General features: G+C 33.9%; 1 protein-coding gene across 1 annotated transcript in view; it reads right to left on the reverse strand.

The window, feature by feature from the left end:
* Positions 1-5436: 5436 nt before the first annotated feature.
* LOC114104660 (UDP-glucuronosyltransferase 2A2) overlaps positions 5437-22229 on the reverse strand; it is a 45977-nt gene continuing 29184 nt past the window's right edge. Inside the window, 6 exon segments of the mRNA XM_071614801.1 lie at positions 5437-5716; positions 7860-7886; positions 7888-8077; positions 8573-8660; positions 10708-10839; positions 13964-14112. Coding sequence (XP_071470902.1) covers positions 5437-5716; positions 7860-7886; positions 7888-8077; positions 8573-8660; positions 10708-10839; positions 13964-14112 — 866 coding nt within the window.

A 22229-nucleotide genomic window follows, 5' to 3' on the forward strand; every position in this document is an offset into this window, starting at 1 on the left:
TAAAATATCACTCTAGTTGAGGACTATGGAAAGGATAGGGCTACTGTGGATGCCCACTTGAAAATTGGCAGTGGATGGAAAACATACTTCTGAAGAGAATCCAAAAGGATGTGATACTTATGGGCATGCAGTTGAAAAATTGAAGGAATGAATGGAAATGAAGGGTATGATGGAGTATTGATATTCGCTACTGAGTAAAAAGTACTATCATTTGGTGTGAAAATTTTAAAAAATGGAAATGTTGATGACCTGAATACTACACAGCAGAAAATCTAGAAATCATATTTTTGTTTCTATTATTGAATAAGCTTAACTCTCCAACAACTTAAGTATAATCCTTTCTTTACTGCTTATCATTACCAAGATATCAAAAATAATAAAGTATTAATGAAGATGTTGATAACTGGTAAGCATTTCATTGCTGGTGGGAACATAAAATAGTGCCACTGTGTAAACATTATGGAGGTTTCTCACATGTCTAAAAACACAATTACCATGTGATCCAGCGATCCTATCTGATCACTAATTTGAAAAACTGAAATCAGTATGCCATAGGTATTATTTGCACTCTCATATTCATTACAGCATTTTTCACAATAGTCAAGATATGACATTAAGCAAAATGTCCCCTGGTGAATGGATGAATAAGGAAATATGGTATATAATTAAAATAAAATACAATTCAGCTTTAAAAAAGAAGCAAATCTTGCCATGTGAAATAGTATGGATGAATTATAACAGTCTTATGCTTAGGGAAAAAGCAACTAGAGAAAAACAAATACCACACAGTTTCACTTAGGTGAGATATCTGAAATGGTCATACCCTGGACTCACATAAAGTCATTTGCCCAAAGGGTCCTTTACTGTCTCTCTCCTGATCCCTACCCTGCATAGACAAAGCAGTCATCAGCTTGTTACTAAGTTTTGGATGAGACTGGAAACTTGACCATAACTATGCTACTTCTCATGGCCATTGTTATAATAAAAATAGAAATATAACTGAACATTGACAATATTCTACTATTAAATTATGAAATATATATATGAATAGGCCTTAACAGTTCCAGAGAAATAAGTAAAGTTTCTTAGCTGACTTAGACTTTCATGGAAACTATTAACGCTTAAAGATAAACCTCAGTAAACCAGCATCTTAGCCTTATGGAGAAAGTCTTTAATAAAAGCAGAGAAAATATTCCAGGACCAGGTATGTATGCCTTGCATTATATGCACAGAGCCCAGGAATTGGTCTTTGATATAGTCCCATTCAGAAATGTCTCTGAAAGTTAACAGTGAAACAAAATCATTCCAACTGGCAGACTATGAAGCACCACATCTGGATAATGTTTGGGGTCCAGTGGGGAGAGCAACAATGGCTTGTTTGTGTTACAAATATATAGAGTCAGGGCAGTGACTCATGGGTTGACTAGTTGAGCAAAGACTTGATATAAAGTGGAAGGTTAATGATAAGAAAATCTAACATAGAATTATGTCAATACACCTCTTAGATTTGGCATAGGTAACTAGGATGTTCACATTCCATGCCACTTCCCACCAAAAGGCGTGAAATCCAGAAAACTGAATCAATAACAAGGTGGATTTATGACCTGTCCAATGGCTGTCGATTTCTTTTTCCTGACCTTCCAGAATTTGGTATAAAACTCATGTACAAATGAACAGTGGTAAACATTGATGTGGCTATGTCCCTGTAGTATGCTGTTTTTAAGTCCTTTGAGAGGGATAGCTGGATCAAATGGTGGTTCCATTCCTAGTTTTCCAAGAAATCTCCAAACTGCTTTCCATATTGGCTGCACCAATTTGCAGTCCCATCAGCAGTGTGTGAGTGTGACTTTTCCCCACATCCTCTCCAACACTTATTGTTGTTTGTATGCATAATATCTGCTATTCTGACTGGAGTGAGATGAAATCTTAAAGTGGTTTTAATTTGCATTTCTCTAATTTCTAGTGTGATCAATTTTTCATGTGTTTGTTGATTGATTGTTCATCATCTTCTGAGAAGTGTCTCTTCAGGTCCTTGGCCCGTTTATTGATTGGGTTATTTGTTTTTTTGGTGTTTAGCTTTTTGAGTTCTTTATATACCCTAGTGATAAGTGCTCTATCTGATGTGTGAAGTGTAAAGATTTGCTCCCAAGATGTAGGCTCTCTATTCACCTCCCAGATTGTTTCTTTTGCTGAGAAGAAACTTTTTAGTTTGAGTCCATCCCACTTATTGATTCTTGATTTTAATTCTTGTGCCACGTGTGTTTTATTAAGGAAATTGGAGCCTAATCCCACATGATGAAGATTAGGGCCTACTTACAATTCACAACAGCTAAACAGTGGAACCAATCTAGATGCCCTTTAATAGATGAATGGATAAAAAAAAATGTGGCATATATACACAATGGAATATTACTCAGCAATAAAAGAAAATAAAATCATGGCATTTGCAGGTAAATGGATAGAGTTACACAACATAATCCTACATGAAGTTAGCCAATCCCCAAAAAAAACAAATGCCAAATGTTTCTTTGATATAAGGAGGCTGATTCATAGTGTGATAGGGAGCGGGAGCATGGGAGGAATAGAGGAACTCTAGATAGGGCAGAGGGGTTGGAGGGGAAGGGATGGGGTATGGGGTTATTAATGATGGTGGAATATGATGATCATTGGCATCCAAAGTACATGTATGAAGACACAAATTGGTGTGAATATACTATGTATACAATCAGAGATATGAAAAAATGTGCTCTTTATATTAATAAGAATTATAATGCACTCTGCTGTCATATATAAATTTTAAAAATTACATTAAAAAAAGGAACAGTGGTGACTGGGATGGGGACTATACAGTAATGTCCAGCATGAATTTTCTCACTAAGGTCATCTGGCTACTGAAGCCGCCACATACTTTATCTGTTAATAGCAATTATCTCCCCATGGTTTCCTAAGAAGTCACTACTCCCTAGAGTTCTAACTAGCCACAAGTAATAGATTGTCCTGGTCATCTTTTAAATTAGAGGATGCATCAGAAGTACTTATAATTTACAAATAATGGATTTCTCTCCCTCAATGTAGCATTGCTGCCATGAAATTCTGTGGACATAAAGAAGTTTTAGTGAAAATCATGGTGATAATCTTAATGCTGAACATGACCAGGTAATGTAGTAATAGGAAAGGAAATTCAACAAAGTCCAATGTCTGCAAAATTTGCAGATTTTTATCAAGTTCTCATTACTTAATGACAATTGTTTGAGATTTTATTTAGGAGACCATACCTTAGTTATTTGAAATGATAAATTGAAGGATATTGTGTATGTTTTAAATCATAGCCTGATATTGATGTCTTTTTATTTTACTGTGAATACATGGGTCCAGAAGTCAAGAAGTTAATAATGAGAATGGGGCCTCTAAGAAGTAGTCTTTACTTTTTCTCTTAGAAAATTTTGTTTTTCACTTTTATAATCTGGAGCTAGAAAGTTGGGGGTATAATTTTAAGGAAAAAAATAAATGACCCAACCCAGGATTTTGGCCATAATTTACTTAGAGTGGAAAATATGAGTGTTCTGTTATTATTTTGAGTTTCCCTTTTCCAAATAGGAAAGACATTGCTGTCTTGTGTATTTGGTGACTGATCCAACTATGTTGCAGAAACACATTGGGACCAGGCAAAATTATGTCTAGTATAAAGCACATTACTTGGATACAACTTAATTATCTGATGTTCAGTAATAAAATACAGTAGAAAGTGTGAGAGACGTCAAGAAGCATGTTATCATATTGATTTGGAATTGATGAATTTTGCTTAATCCTGCCAGTTAACCTTGAGTACTGGAGAAGCTGCCAGAGGATACTCTTATCATATATATGGAATGTATGTGAACAGAATAAATTACCAACTTCAGCCTCTTCTGAATCTCCAAGTGCTATGGAACTTCCCTGGAGGAATTCTAACTGCAGAAAATAACCTGATCATGGAGCCAACATAAAAAACTCTTCTCAAAATACAGTAAAGTTGTAAAACTCAAAACACATCAATGTGAATCACCTTTTTAAAAAATTGTTAAAATTCATCAAATACATTTTCAGCCTTCACAAACAATTTATTTGCATTTTCTGTAATGCATATATTCACAAAGACATACATTGCCACATAGTTATTTTTTTAAATGGAGTAGTTTTCAATAAACTACATTAAAACAAATAAGACTAAGCCAATGAATGTCACTTATATCAATTATATATCAAATACTGAAATTAAAAGAATTATACACACCATTAAGTTTATAAATGTTATTAATTCAAAGATGATTCAAATAGTATTATTTGCCTTAAATAATAAATATTTATTTTAACATGTTCTTATTCAAGCTGGTAGACTCATGTATCTTTAGCATAAGAATTAATAGGTGAATTTAAACTTATAGAAACTGGAAACAGCAATCTTAAATTCTTAGTAAATATTTTTTGGCAGAAAATTAAACTTGATTATAAATAGTGATCATAAATTATGAATATTAGTGATTTAAAATATATGGATTAGCACTTATTAATAGTACCATTACTTAAAAATTTTATAAAATTACTAATTTTGTTCTTTTTCTAATTATATTCTCTAAAAATGATCATTTCGTCTTTAACATATTACTGACTCTGAAAAAAATAATTCATGTCTTCCCTTTCTGGAGACAGTATCCAAATCCTTACAGTAGAGGACAAACAAGAATATTTGTTGAAGAAAAGCAGGAAAAAGACCATGATTATCTAAATGTGTTCAATGAAAATGTTGTAGACCCACCATGATATACCGTCACAGTTATAAATTCATGCTGTAATCACTGTAACAATGGAGAAGCAGAGGAGTGTTTTTTTTTTTCCTTAATTTAAAAATAAAATTGTTAACTAATTTCCTGTGGTGGTTATTTGATTTGTGTGGTCTTTGGGGACTTGTGAATTTGACTCCTGATTTCCTTACAACCATCAAATTCCATTTAAACTTTGTGCTTTCCCTAGGATTTGGTATATTTTTAGTCAGTGCATAAATTGATTTTTAAAAATTTAAAATTACATTATGAAAAGAACATATTTAGACTTTGTAGTGCCCCTGTGTCAGGAAAGTGAGAGGAAGAAAGGAAGAGTGGGAAAGAAAGAATGGAACATACTCACTAGTTAATGGTCATGTTGAGACCTAGGCTTTTCTCTAGACTAAGTCAGAATAATGGGATTTTTGTTTTTCTTTTTTGTGGCACTGGGAATTGAACCCAGTGCATGCTAGGCAAGCACTCTACCAACTGAGCTATACCCCCAGCCCAGAAGGGGATATCTGAAAACAGAAAGCAGAGATGGATTTTCAGTAAGCTTTTTGTGTCTAGAATCAATAGGATTTCACAATTCTGGACTTTGCCAAACTTAGAAAGGTCTGTTTCCTCTTTTCTTGACCTATTCCCTTTTTTTCTTCTTTCCTGTCTTTCCAATTTTTTTACAAGAAAACAAACAACATTTTGTGACCATGAATATAACAGTTGTCACACAGGCCAGCAAGAATCCAATCACATCTAAAGAGTGGTACTGAAACCAGGTGAGGTCATGGGAGGCTGGCCGTAGGTGCTTGGCTCCTTTGTGGCGCATGACAAACTCGATCCAGAAGACAGCTCGGTCCAGGGGCTTTACAGGCTGATCATGATGAATTCTTGATAACCTCATGGCATTTTCTTTATAACTAAAAGGCAAATACATAAAAGTTAGTTTTTATTTTTGTTTTTTACTAAAGGTAAGATCAATATTATACAAGTTAAAACCCATAGATATGTTGAGAAAAAGTTTATCTTGCATGAACTTAGCCAGTTGACCAGGATTTTAAGTCATAAAAGTGTATATGTGGAAGAGATAAATTCTTAACACAACATAGTTTTTAGATATAGAAATGTATATGTAGAAAGAAATAAAATATTCAGTTGTAAATAGATAGCCTAATTTTTCAATGAAAAAAAATTGATATTATGTGAGCTATAGTGTTCAGGACTGTTTTAAGATGAAGATGAGAATAACCCAATATTATTAGATAATATTATTTAAAACATCAATATGCACGGCCACTAACATCTGAACAGATCAAATGACAAACACGGGGAGTTAGTCATCAACTTTGATGACTCATTTTACAGTGTTGAGATCATTGCAGTGTGGTAATTATTCCTTTGCACACATTTGCATATTTGTGGTGAAAATGACAATGTCTTTCTTGGCAATGTCAGGACTGAATGAAAACACTGAGAATTGGCAAATCCAAGTGCATGGAGTTCTTGAAAGAAATAAAACTCTCCCTAGAATTAGAGCCCCCCTAATCAACATGGCACCACAATAGCAAGAATTATTGTTAATAGCTCTAATTGTTTCTCAAACAACACTGGGTAAAAGTCTATGTATTTAAAAGGTAAGATATGTCTTCATTCTGGTAGTTTAGCCAGACTAGTAGGTTCCAGGTTGGTTTGTGCTAGCAGGACATTGTTAGGATTGGGGAAAGGGAATGTGGTCATCATTCACAGGTGAATATGACCTAGAGACAGCAGCATGAGATTATCAACATGCATTCTTTGTGTATAGTGAAGAAGAGCCATCCTGCCATTCACCTGTAAGGTCAAGATAGTAATCACACACACATGTTCATTCTATTGCACTTTAGACAAAAGTGTATATGCTGTAAAAACTTTTTTCTGCAAATCAGATTTTTGTTAAGATTTTCACTTTTTATAGATAAAGATTTAAAATTTTGAATATAAATAAATTTTATAGATAAATGTATACATAGGAATACAGGTAAACTGTTTAATGAATAAGAATAATCAAGGATCATGTTCATAAATGTATTATTTCATATTTTTATGAACTGTTTTATGACAATGATAAAATATTTTGAATAATTAAAATTACTATGATTTATATATTACTATGTAATCTTTTGTGCTTCTTAATTGCTTTTGGGAATAAGATAATGGGATACATGTAAATACATCTATATTCTCTACACTATACCACCCTGTGTTTTCAGAAAATCTCAGAGGCAGTATTAGGTTGAGGATTAGTGTGAATATATTTTAATTAGACAAATTTTAGTATTTACTTGGAAATTTCTGAGTATCTATGATTCTGTTTTCATGAATCAATCATTATAAAATTAAATTAAAATTTAATGGACATTCTATACATTAGAGGTAAAAAGAATTACAAAATCTATCAGCTTTCATGTTTAATAAAATGAACTAAATTATCAGTAATTAACATCCTGGTAAGAAAGAAATTGATTGAACTTCAAGAACAACATTTATAGGGAAAAAAAATCATATCATACTAAAAATTATTGAAGTTCCTAACCCCTAGCTACCTCATAAATTATGATGTCTAAAAGATCCTAAAGCTATTAATGATTCAGAAATAGCTATTAGCAGTGTTTAACAACACTGTTTGACAGTATTAGTAATTATTTTTGAATGTTTAATATTGGGACCATTATCACTTTCATTTTGCACTTAATAAATGGTCTATAATATTTAAATATTTTTATTCATGAAATTAAACAGATTATCCAGAAAAACAATGTAAGTGCTTCTATTATAATTGTGTTTATTTTGAAAAAATGTTAGTAGATTATTTGAAACCAGGTTTTTGTTGTCGTTGTTGCTGCTGTTATATTTTCATGTCAGGAAATCATTTTCACAGTTGGGAATGAAATAAAGGGTTTTACATTTGTCAAGCTATATTATTTGACAATAAACCCATTATGAAGGTTGAGGCAGTGGTACTTTTCTAGGATTACCAATAACATAATCAATGGCAGATAAGTCTTTAAAAGAAGCAGTACTCACGAAGGGTCATTAATGACTGTTCTCAGCACTGAGCAAATCCGCACTTGTCATTGTGTTGAAGTTCACCTCCACAGCTGCTCCTTTGGCCCTCATGTGAGCGATGTTATCAGGTTGATCAGCAAACATGGGGATTCCCACCATAGGGATCCCATGATAAATAGCTTCATAGATCCCATTAGTTCCACCATGAGTGATAAAAGCTTTGGTTTTAGGATGACCTAGTTTGGGGATGGAGGGAGAAGTGGGTATGGATTTCAAGCTAACACATTAGCAAAGTTCCAGAGATGGAAGCAACAAAAAGCTATAGTATATAAGTCACTGAAGAAGGCAACATTTTTTTTTTTTAACAAAAGCTAATCTCATTGAAGACAATGCTACCCTAAAAAACTGTGATCCCAGAAAGAGAATACATTTTTTCATTGTCTGGGAAGGCATTACTAAGGTGGTGTTATCTGAGCTGGGATTGAAATTTGAAATATGATGAGTCTTAACTGAGAATTAGGGGAAGCATGAATTTATGAATTTAATGGCCAATTGTTTAATTACAGCTGCTTTAAAAATGGAATCAAATATGAAAATGTTTAGTTATTAAATATTTTTAAAGTGCACTTGTTGATATTCAATAGCAAGATTATGTGACAACAAACTTACAAAGTAGTGACTTGACTTTTCTCTTATCCAATGATACAACTTTTCTTCCCCCACAGTCTTACCAAGAAGGTCATTCTGAGGTAGCCAATCAAAAATTCGAGTATTGGCTCCTAATGTGGCTGGTTTCTTTCCTTGGTATCTCCATAAGACCTGTGGAAGACAATGCTATCATATTTCAACTACACACAATGAAAGTGTGTTCAGTCTGTAGACTTATTTAGGAATCACATACCTCCATACTACCAGTGATAGCTGATTGAGGGGTACATAGAAGGAGTTTGCAGCTTGCAAATATTGAGGTACATACTGGGACTGTTCATGTATATCTTTAAAGACTTGTATTCAGATTCTATTAAGTATAGTATATTTTGAGGATTATTACTTAAAAATTGTTGGAAGTGATTCTTTAGAGAAATAGGATATAAATAGGACTAGTCTAATAAATCAGAAAATGGAGGTTAAAAACATTGAGAGAAACACAAATTCTGTGTAAACTATTTCATCCTACATGGTATGTTTCAAGTGTAATTTTTTTCAAAAATGTAATTAGCTTTATATTTTTGTTTTTTTTTTCTCTTTTCTTTTATTCTTCTTATTTATTTATTTATTTATTTTGGTGACAGTATTTTCTTCTCCATCTTCCTTCTCCTCTCCCTCCTTCCTCCTCTCCTTTCTCCCCTCCCTTCCTCCCTTTCTCCCCAGCACTCTCTCTAATTTCTTCTTTTTTTTGAGGAAGGATTAGATAACAATTTATATTCTACTTTTCAATAAAGTATTTTATTAGGATATTAACTATTTTTGTACATATTTGTCTTTTGCTAGAAAGGCAAATTTTCAGAGGTACTAGAGGTTGAACCCAGGGTCACTTGACCACTGAGCCACATCCCCAACCCTATTTTGTATTTTACTTAGAGACATGGTCTCATCCAGTTGCTTAGTCCCTCACTAAATTGCTGAGGCTGGCTTTGAACTAGCAATCCTTCTGCCTCCTCCTCCCCAGTCTCTGGGATTATAGGAATGCACCACCACACCCTCCAGAAAAGGCAAAATTGACCCCAGACAAGTATAGAAATGGAAACTGGAAGTTCTATTATGCCAAATTAGCATAGTTACCTTTGTACTTTTCTATGTAGTTTAACTAATATATAAATATAAAAAGTACCAGGATACTTCATAAATAGGATTATATAGAAAATATAAATATAAACTTATAAATATAAACTTAGAATGATATAAATATAAACATATAATGATAAAAATCAAGGTTAATTGAATAACAAATTAAAAATGAATATTGTTTGAAAATAATGTTACAATTTTAATTGCTTTTATCCAGTTTGGAAAAAATAAGTGAATCTAATCTTTTACTTCTAAAGCAATTACACTTTGGTAGAGTTTTTAAAAAACTCAGAAATTCAGAATACACTTTTTAGCATGATTTTTCTGTACCATGTATATAGTCGTCTCTTTTCCTGGACTGTCACAAGCCAGCCATGGGTTGTGTGTGTGAGCTATGCCACATTGGAGTACATGAGGGGTCTGGACTGACATTGCTGCTCTGACTGACGATATGTGTCCTTCTCACTTACTCTGCCTATGATCCCCACACAGCACTTGAGATGGGTGTGGCCTTCCAAGATGTCAGCCAATCTGCTGACCACAAGACATCACCAAGCTATCCCTGAAACCTAATCCCTTGCCTTATTTGGGTGGAACTTTCTCAACTATCTTCCCCCCAATAAATAGGGTTTCAGGCCTGCTCTCTCTCTCTCTTTTGCCTGCCTCTGTTGTCTCCTTAGTGGGAGGTGAGGTCAAGGAGGTATCACTGAACCACAAAAATAAAAGGTATTTTCTGTCTTCAGAAAATTTTCTGTCTACAGAAAATTCTGTACTTCAGAACTGGGAGTAGTCGATGGAAGCCAAAATGTTACAAAAGGCCTAATATTTACACCTCTATTCTGTTAAAATTAAGTAATTACAAAAGTGAGTTCTGATAGTAATGCCAAGGTTCTGTTAGGCAAATGGTCAAATGTGCCTAAGTTCAACATTTTAATATTATACAAATTTTTACCTAAAGCTGGTGTCAGTTATGCTTAGTGTTAATGAGTTTCAACATCCATCTGCAAAGAGTGTGATTAACTATACCGTCTGTCCCATTACTAAGAAGTTACTGACAAGAGTGGCAGGTCATACTGACCTTTTGTGGAATCTGGGCAAGGGCCGAGGCAATGAGATTGGCCTTTTCTTCTGTGAGGTTTTTGACCATTGACCCCAGAGAAAATGCAACAACACCATCTTCCCCTGAGCTCTGGACAAAGTCTTCCATTTCCTGTGGACATACATTTTTTTTTTCTTTTTTAAAGTGCAGCATCATAAAGAAAAAAATGTTCACCTATACTTCTAAGTAGAAAAAGTAAAAACTAATGTCAGAGAAATTGTTAGGCTGATTCTATCTTTTGACATATAACTATCTAGTCTCTTTAAAAGGAAGTATATCCCTGAAACTTATGGCTAATATGTATTGTAAGTAATTGCAAGTACAAATATGAATCAAATCACTATAGAGAAAAATAGCCAATGATGGCAGCTCTTCTCATGGTTAGTGCAATTGTTATTCTCAAGGTATCATTTTACCAACCAACAGAATTATCTACAAACTGATAAAAATATTTCATAGCAGGAAGCCAAAGAAAGGATCCATATCTAGGCTTTTATATTATCAATATGCCTGTTATATCCAAAATGTACCTTTCTATGAGACAAACATTCAAGATAATTTTTTCACAAGGATTCACTTTTCTGATTAATAGGGCTAAGAATAAATTTGTTAAAAATGTTTATATATATATATATATATATATATATATATATGTATAATATAATATATTAATATATTTTGGAAGAAGATACCACAGTTTATCTTCTTATAAGAATAATGACTTTTATAAGATGGTGCATTTAATTTGAGCCTTAGAGCAGTAGTAAAGTACAGATTTCTATATAAATAAAATCCCCTGAGTCATTGCTCAGTTTTGCAAATTGGGCACTGCAAAGTTGAGGACTGGGCCCTTTTACATAATAACCTATGTGAATGCCATCCTCTAAAGTCAATTTATGGCTAGTAAACTTATCAGAGGAGGGCATTGTGTTGAATTAAAGTGCACTGTTTTTCCAGCTTGCTTAATGTCAGGAGAGTGTTTCTGAGGTCCTAATAACTGTTTTCTCTTAAACAGATGCTTACAAAGCAAATAAAGAAACAAACAAACACACACACACACACACACACACACACACACCATGCTGATCTGTATTTTTGACTTAACTGTGTCTATTTTTTTATTCTATTTATTTAGTGTCTAGCATAATTTATTCATCAACTGTAAAAGTTAAGATTGGTAATCATACTGCTCAAAGTCTATATCAATAGGTAATCTGAGATTGGAATTGAATCCAAATTGGAATCTTCTTTTAAAGCATTTCGCAAGTTATTTTTGAGAAATTATACATGTGAAAGGGAGAAAAGGATATATAAAATAGTGTGGTAGGGGTATTATCTAGTGATCATGGACGAGTTGTGTCTCTCTCTGTATATTTATTTAGTTATTGTTTTATTAACTCCTGTACTGACAGTACCTAGCATAACTTTTTTTGCAGCCATAAACTTGACTGTTAAGCATATTCAGAATCTTGAAGTGAAATTTTAAGCTTACATATGCTTTACTTAAGTTAAACAGAAATCAAAACTCTACTGGGCATTCCATTTGACCGGCAGCCTACTAACCAGATTTTCAAAGTTTTGTCTCTTCACTCACACCTATTAATAATTAACAATAATGTTCTTATCATGGTTATCTAATTTATTGTTGGTGTTGTTGTTTCTTAAAATTTATTTATGTCCAAAATTTCTGGCATTCCACGTTTTTTCTTTGAAAACTTTGGAATATGGCATACAATTTTATTTTTTTCTCAAAAAAACAAATACTGACATCATGCTTACAGAAAGCAATATTACATTTGAATTGGGGTGGGTTTCTACCCCATCCCATAACAACTGGCTTTATTTTGGTTTTTGGCCACATCAGGAAGGCCAACAGTCAGAGGGTAAATGTGCATCTCACCATGCAAATAAAAGAAAAAGTGACTGTATTTCCCTCTTTTCTCCCCACAGAACAATTCCCAAGATCGTGAGCATGATTGGTGGGGTATCCCACTCATGGGGAGTGGCTCTCTTCTCTGGTACGATTTCACATTCACTGGCAGAGGCATATTTTATACTTAAATTACTGCAAAGACATTATGACATGAAATTTTCTCCTTTATCCATTCTTCTCAGGCACAATGTTTGAGAAAACTTGACTTCTTATGTTTTCTCAATGCTTCTTCGCAATATCTTTCTTTAAGAGAATTCCATAAGGCCCCAGGCTGCCTCCCACATCTTCCAGGGACAGGGTTGAGACCCTTTTGGGTAGCTGGGAGGAAACCTTGGGGCAGCCACTGCCCAGGAACTGAGGTTCTGCTGTGTCTCGCCTGCTTGCTGAGGTATTTGAGGGACCAAGTGCTGCCTCAGCACATGGACTGGCCTGCAGGACCAAGAAGGAGGGAGAGATGGGGGCAACTCTTCAGCTGGTTGTACCCAGTAACTCATGGAGTGAAGGCTTCGGCCCCTGACTGTCCAGCACTGTGTTGGCAGACAGTCCAGGAAGTGAGGGCCTTAGGCTGAGGCTGGTTTTGAATTTGTGATCTTCCTGACTCAGCCCCAAGAGCTGCTGGGATTACAGGCATCACCCAGCGAGTCTTTCAGTTTAATTATTATTTCCGTATGCTGACAACTGTCAATCTATTTTTCATGCTTTCTACCAATACTGAGACCTTGTGCTACCCCAAATGTTTCCAGAAATCACGTGATAATCCATTTTGATCAAAAACTAAACTCATCATCAACTCTGTGGAGTTTTTTTTTTACCAGCTGTTTCCTATGATACTAAAGGTCACCTCCAGGCAATAATCCCCCGGATTAAAATCTAAGAATGCTACCTTATTCCATGTCTTCCCTTAATACTAATTTCTTCTTATTCATCAAATTCTGTGCAATTCACAAAGAATTCTCACGAAGGTATTTTTCTCAATCAACTGCTTTGGAAAATGTCCCTGGTGATCAGGTTTCACATTAATATCTTAATGTCTCCTTAGTGATTCCATGGCTCTCCTTTCTGTCCTTTTGCTCAGTATCCACACTAAAGATACAGGTATTTTTAGTACACTACTCGAATTATTTTATTCTTCAGCTAAATTCTCAAGTAAAATCCAAAAGACCAAATATCACTCAAAAAAGACCCCTATGATGAAGAAAATAACCTGGGAATGGTAGACTGAAAATATTCAACAACATATCTTTGTTATTGGAGCTGTGAACTTTAAAGGAAAATGGGACAATTTTATCACCATAGACATACCTTAGGTAAAGGTTTGGCAGGTTTACAGTGCAATCCTCCAACAAACTCAAAATTAGGTAAGTATGGACGAGGAAATTCAAAATCCCAATATGTCCGGATTAGCCAAATTTCAGCTTTGCCCATAGTCTCACATAATGTAGTGGGTCTTCCTGGATAAAATGAAGATTTGCATGGAGAAATTTAATACACATATTTGCCATATTTGCTAGGAAAAAACAAAAAATTCATCACTGATTACCTTATAAGCTATTAAGGAAAAGAATGAAAACCTCTAGAATGCTTATAATGATTATATGTTAAAAGGAAGGAAGAAAAGGAAGAAGGGGATAAGGGAGAGAGGAAAGAAGGGAAGAAAGAAGAGAAAACAAAAAAAAGGACTTGGGGGCAATGAAAAACGATTAATAGGTAAGTATAGATTCATAACAGTGAAGGAAACAAAACTTTAACTACAAATATTGAGAGATTTAGTACTTGTTCTTTCTCTTTAATTTAGTGCAGAAGATAAATTAACTCCATCACATAAGCCTCATTCAAGTCACCTCTCAAAAATTTCCCAGTTTTTATTCAGGAACAGGACTGTCTTACAGCTTGTATAGTCTCATTCAAACATATTGTTGAAGAACCCATATCTATTTCAATCCAACTTTTTTTCTGAATCAAATCTTATCACTTAAATTGATTTATCATCATGTTTTCAATAAACAGTTCCTGATTAATTCACACTCAATACCCCCCTTATATGTGCAATACAAATATAAATAGTATTAATATCATATACTTATTCTAGTGTTAACTTTAAATGATGTTTTTTGAAAGGGGCAGATTCTAAGTATTAACTTTAGGAGTTTTGTGGAAAAGAATGAGTATTTGTCAATAAAGTCAACCTTTTCTACATACAAGAAAATGTGTTTTGCAACTGAGAAAAGAAAATCTCAAATAAGAATATTTTATTGCTAAGAATTCTAATCATAATTGGTAAGTATATAATTCCTGGGATAGAAAGCCTCTTTGAATAGTCATTACTTAGTAGTATTTGAAGATATGTGTGAGTTCATGTAATCATTGTCTTAATTTGATAATGAAGAAAGATTGCCCAATGAAACTCAACTTGAAATTTTCAGAGATTGGATGAAAACTTCTCTCCACATCTTCTACATCAAAATGTTTGTGTCATAGAAGTGCCTTTATTTTGGGCTGAGGATGTAGCTCAGTGGTAGAGCCTAGCTGTACAAGGGCCTGGTTTTGATCCCTACACTTCAAGTAATAGATGCTTTATTTCATATGTGCCACATCCTGCCTTCATTATGAATTCCCTAGGTGAAGTTTAGGTTCATAAGTTCTAGAACAAATTTTTAGGAAGACCAAGCTTCTTCAGTAAAATTGTGTTTTTAAAGCAGTGATCACAATTATATACATAGAGTCAAAGAAAAATGAAAATAAATTTGAACAAATGCATACAAAATTGGCAAATAATTTCATAAAAAATTTTAAAAATTATACTGAAGAATTGTGAAATAAAAATACTGAATTAAAAATTACCATCAATTCTTTTATTGTAATTATATTATTTATATAAATAGTTATAAACATTGGGCAATTATGTGATATATAATTAATAAATTATAAAATATGAGCTGTCAAGTGAATATTGTTATTGATTGCATCTATTAATTTAAAACTAAGTCTAATGAGATGGCTTTTAATTTGAAGAACTCCTGTTAGTAACTTGAATTAATTACTACATGCCTGTCTGTAATTTATGTGGACAAGAGAAAAATTTAGTAGGTGGCATTTACCAATCTCTGAGGTGACATGTTAGCTAGACTGACATGTACAGATGATTTCTAGGCTATCTAGGTGTTTCTATTTCCAATGGAATGCGAAAAAATGTATATGCACATTTCTGGGTCACTTTTTAAAAAAAATTAAAAGTATATTCTCCATTTTACCTTTATTTTCTTTCAGGTCAGTATACAAATAACCTTGTCCAATTATTTGGGCAAAAACAGCATCACAAACTATTGTAAGAACTAAGATAATTAGTTCTTGATTCCTGGATGACTTTTTGAGTAGAACTTATTTTCTTCAGGTAGATAGTTACATGAGGGAGAAATAATTTCTGTGCATTTACGATGTTTTGTTGTATATTTTTACTGCAGCTCACACTGTGGAGTCCATTGTTTCATGATAGGCAACACATCATAGTAGCACAAACTAGAATATTGACAATGGATGATATGAGGCTGTCATATCTTACAAATACTTTGAGAACAGAATTGACAGGATCTCCATTCAGATTATTTATGTACTGTAAAAAAAGAGAGTTGGATGTACAATGATCCTAGTTATGTTTTTACCTGAGTCACTAGAAGAACTGAATTTAATTGAATAAAATGGGGAACCCTAACACCTATGATAAAGAGAAATAAAAAAGCAACGACAACACAAACCTCGAAGGTTTATATCTTTTTTACCACAGATGGATCCCAGGGGCACTTAACCACTGAGCTATATCCCCAGCACTTTTTATTGGAGGTAAACTCTTGCTAAGTTACTTGGAGCCTTGCTAACCTGCTGAGGCTGACATTGATCATTCTTGAACCTATGCCTTCTCATCAATGCCTGCCATGGTACCAAACTTCAAACTTTCTTTGTACTTAACTTTCTTACATCTTCCTTGCTAGATACTGAAAAAAAAAATAATACCCATTGTTTGGATTAATCATTAAATTGGTATCCACAGTTACTTACAAGGGAATTTATCAATTCCAAAAATTAAATTAGCAAACAGAAAAGCTTACTAAGCTGTGTATCCATCCAGTCCTGAGCTTTTCTGATCAAAATTCCAATGGCATTCCCCATAGAAATAGAAAAAGGAATCATAAAATTCACCTGAAAAAATAAGAGACCCAGAATAAGTAAAGTAATCCTTAGCAGGATGAGTGAAGCAGGTGGCATCACTATACTAGACCTCAAACTATACTACAGAGCAATAGTAACAAAGACAGCATCGTATTGACACCAAAATAGACTGGTAGACCAATGGACAGAATAGAGGACACAGAGAGTAACCCACAAAACTACAATTATCTTATATTAGACAAAGTTGCCAAAAACATGCATTGGAGAAAAGATAGCATCTTCAACAAATGGTGCTGGGAAAGCTGGAAATCCATATGCAACAAAATGAAATTAAACCCCTATCTCTCACCATGCACAAAACTCAACTCAAAGTGGATCAAGGACCTAGGAATTAAACCAGAGACTCTCTGTTAATAGAAGACAAAGCAGGCCCTAATCTTCATCATGTGGGATTAGTCTCCAACTTCCTTAATAAGATTCCTATAGCACAGGAATTAAAACCAAGAATCAATAAATGGTATGGAATCAAGCTAAAAAGTTTCTTCTCAACAAAAGAAACAATCTGTGAAGTTAACAGGGAGCCTACATCCTGGGAGCAAATTTCTACCACTCACACATCAGATAGAGCACTAATCTCTAGGGTATATAAAGAACTCAAAAAGCTAAGCATCTAAAAAACAAAAAACCAATCAACAAATGTTCCAAGGACCTGAGTAGACACTTCTCAAAAGTGGATATACAATCAATCAACAAATATATGAAAAAATGTTCATAATCTCTAGCAATTTGAGAAATGCAAATCAAAACTAAGATATCATCTCCCTCTAGTGAGAATGGCAGCTATTATGAAAACAAACAACAATAAGTGTTGGCAAGGATGTGGGGGGAAAAGGTACATTCATACATTTCTGGTGGGACGCAAATTGGTGCAGCCAATATGGAAAGCAATATGGAGATTCTTTGGAATACTGAGAATGGAACCACCATTTGACCCAGCTACCCCTCTCCTTGGTTTATACCCAAAAGCCTTAAAAACAGCATACTACAGAGACACAGCCACATCAATGTTTATAGCAGCACAATTCACAATAGCTAAACTGTGGAGCCAACCTAGATGCACTTCAATGGATGAATGGATAAAAAAATGTGGCATATATATATACAATGGAATATTATTCAGCAATAAAAGAGAAGAAAATCATGGCATTTACAGGTAAATGGATGGAGAAGATAATTCTAAGTGAAGTTAGCCAATCCCCAAAAAACAAATGCCGAATCTTTTCTCTGATAGAAGGAGGCTGACTCACAGTGGGATAGGGAGGAGAACATGGGAGGAATTGATGAATTCTAGATAGGGCAGAGGGGTGGAAGGGGAAAGGAGGGGATAGGGGATTAGCAAGGATGGTGGAATATGATAGACATCATCATCCAAAGTACATGTATGAAGACACGAATTGGTGTCAACATACTTTATATACAACCAGAGATATGAAAAATTGTGCTGCATATATGTAATAAGAATTGTAATGCATTCATTCCATTGTCATTTATTGGTTTTTAAATCAATTTTAAAAAAAGAAAAAAAAAAGAACTAGCTAAAGTTTTCAAGGCAAGCATTATATTGATCTTAGGATCATTCTGAACATTGATCTGAATCCTGTTTGTTAGTGGCTGCAGTCCAGAGAGTATGTCCACATATAAGTAGGAAGTCCACATAGAAAATTAAGAAATCAGGCAATTTGAAGAGGAAAAAGTAAATCACTTTTCTTCCACTCAATGTTCAAACAAAATAAAGTTTCCCAGTTTTTATGAGTACTTTCTGTCACTGAAGGGTCGTTTTCTTTATATAATAGAATAGTTTAATCCTTACTAAATATGCAGTTAGGCCCATCATTGTCTGTAGAGTGGTGGATATAGAAAATTTAATTGCTTACAGTGGATACTGAAGTGGAAAATATTTATTGTTTAATGGAACCCAAGTAAAATGGAAAACAATGTGTAAAAACATGACACAACAAGGTCAGTGTACAACTTGTGCCCATTACAAAATCTGAGCCTATAACCAGATATATTTAGAAACAAGAATGCCTACTATTTTATTTTAAATTGTTTACTGTTTTGACATTGATATAATCTAGTATCATTCATTATCTATGGACTACAGATTATAAATGAACCTCTTCATAAAGAATATCATGTTTTGTGGTGAGCCGCTTCTGCCGTTTCTGCAGACTATGGTCGCCATTACGAGATGGCGCTGGCTCCGCTGTGGTATGTGACAAACAACTCCTTATCTGAGAGAGTTGGCACATGATTTTCACCACCCTGTGAGAAAGCTCCACGCGGCAGCTTTGTATTGGGGCTTGGGATGCTTTATTAAGGCTGGGAGGGCATCCGGGGGAGAGAGAAGAGGAGAAGAAGAAAGAATAAGAAATATCAAGGGACCTGAATAAACTGCTGAGAGAAGATTCCTGAGTGTTGCTAAGAAATATCAAGGGACCTGAATAAACTGCTGAGAGAAGATTCCTGAGTGTTGCGTCTTCCTTGCGGGCAAGGGGTCGCGACAATGTTTTAACAGTCTTATTAAAAATATAAGATTAGTTAGGAGAAAAAGAGATAACTATTAGTAAGTCAGAAAAAAGTTGAAATTAGGAAATCAGAAGCAATAATCATATAGTGTTAAACACACACTATATCTTTTCACCAGGGTGAAAAGATAGGGATAGATATTCAGTCTCCTTAAGCCACATGAATGGAGAAAATGAAAGACAATTCCTTCTTTTTATCAGAGCAATTATTTGCTAACATTTTACTAAAACTTTGCTATCACAAGAGAGTCCCCAAACACAAAGATGTGTGACATTTTCAGTACATACTTTGCTTGATGAAGAATTCCCCTCATTTTAGTCTGCTAAAATAACATTTCTGTTTCTGCTTACCTTAAATATATGTGTTCCCAGAAGGCTTCATTCATAACCCTGTATACCAAAATTTTACAGTGATATATTCATGGTTCTATCTCTTCCATTTGTCTCTGAAGGTAGAATTAAAGCCAAGATCATGGTCTCATGTATCTTATTTCCAATATACTAGATGTTAAATTACTTACTCAGAAACTATTGCAGTATAAATTTAGTTTAAAACCTTGTCTAAAATCTAAGAATTTATAAATGGGGCAACTTTAGCATTAGTTCTATGAAACAATATATCTGTTAGAAAATCAGTGTAATATGCACAAATTGATAAATGTAATACACAACATAAAAAGAACAAAGGACAAAAACCACATGCTTATTTCAAAATGCAGAAAAGCACTCAACAAAATTTAACAAACCTTCATGATAAAAACTGAGAAAACTGTATTATTTACCTTGAAATAATAAAGGCTGTGCATGAAAAACCAGAAACTGATATCATACTGAATGGGAAAAAATGGAAAGTATTTTCCTTAAAATCAGGAAAAGAAAAGGATGTTCACTTTTACCACTCATATTCAATCTATTCCTTGAAATTTTATCCACAGGGATTAGGCAACATAAATAAATAAGTAACACAAAGAGAATAACATAAGTCAAATTATCCATATTTGCAGATAATATAATCCTCTTATACATAGGTGACCCTACAGGTTCCACCAGAATACTTCTAGAGCTATTAAACAAATTCATCATAGTAACAACATACAAAAATCAATAATGAATCTGCTTATAAAGAAATCAGGAAAGAAATCCCATTCACAAGAGCTTTAAAATTACATATCTTGGAATAAACTAACCAAGAAAGTTATGACCTCTATAATGAAAATTACAGTACACTGAAGAAATAAATTCAAGATGACTTTAGAAGATGGCAAGACTTGGAATATTCATGAATAGGCAGAATTAATAGCATTGAAATGGCCATATTGCTAAAAGCAATTAGCAGATTCAATGAAGTTTTCATCTAAATACCAAGGATATTCTTCACAGAACTAGAAACAATCATCCTAAATTTATGTGAAAGAACAAAAGACCCAGAATATCCCAAGCAATCTTAGGCAAAAAGAGCAATACATGAGGCATCACAAGACCCTATTTGAAAATACACTACAGAGTCATGGTACCCAAAATAGCATGGTACTGGCATAAAAACAGACAAACAGCATAGACCAACAGAACAGAATAGAAGACACAAAGAAAAACTCATACAGATACAGTCATGTGATCCTTGACAAAACTGGCAAAAATACATATTGGAGAAAAAAAAGCCTATTTAACAATTGGGCTGGGAGAACTGAATATCCACATATAGAAGAATGATACTAGATCCCTCTCTCTCACCATGTACAAAGGAGAACTCACAATGTATTAAAGATCTAAATATAAGAGCAAAAGCTTTAAAACTGTTTGGGAAAAACATTTCAACCTACAGATTTCTCTATGGCTTAGGAAATAAGAGCAAGGGTCAATAAATGGGATGGCATCAAATTAAAAAGCCTCTGCACAATAAGAGAAACAATGAACAGAGTGAAGAGAAAACTGACAGAATGGTAGAACATCTTTACCAGCTACTTCTTCAACAGACGATTAGTAACCAGAATATGCAAAGAATTAAAACAAAAACCAAACAAACAAACAAAAACTCAATCAATAAATTGGTGGGCAACAATTACATGAAAAACTATTCAACATCTTTGGCCATCAGGGAAATGCAAATCAAAACTACACTGAGATTTCATCAGAATGGCAGTCATCAATAATACAAATAACAATGAATGCTGATGAGGATGCCGGGAAAATAAATTCTTATGCACTCTTTGTGAGGATATAAATTGGGATAGCTACCACAGAAATCAGTGTGAATGTTCCTCAAAAAGTTTAAAATAAAAACGTCATATGATCCAGCTATAATACTCCTTAATTATCCGGAAGAATTAGAATCAGCATACTACAGTGATACATGAATTCTCATATTTATTGCAGCATAATTCACAATAGTCAAATTATGGGATCAGCTTAGGTGTCCATCATCAGATGAACATTTACTATGTTATTTGCTGGAAAACCGGTGGAACTACCAACCATAATTCTGAGTGAAATAAGTCAGATTCAGAGAGAAAAGTATTGTTTTCTGTCATATGTGGAAGCTGGAGTGAAAAGAAAATGGGAAAGAAGGAAGAGGGACTACCATGCATGTAGAAGACAGACCATGCATAGAGAAAGGGGATCCAGGAGAAAGAATAGGAGAGGGTGGGGGAGGTATTGGTGAGTAAAATTGATTAAATTACATTCTTATGTATATACAAATATGCCACAATGAAACATACCATTCTGTATAAAAAAAAAAGCATCAATGGGATGTATATATGAAAAAGAAAATGATGTGATGGACTCAGTTGTGTTTCCCCAAATTCCCTTGTTGAAAC

Source organism: Marmota flaviventris, chromosome 7 (assembly GCF_047511675.1).
Source record: "Marmota flaviventris isolate mMarFla1 chromosome 7, mMarFla1.hap1, whole genome shotgun sequence".
NCBI classification, from domain to species: domain Eukaryota; kingdom Metazoa; phylum Chordata; class Mammalia; order Rodentia; family Sciuridae; genus Marmota; species Marmota flaviventris.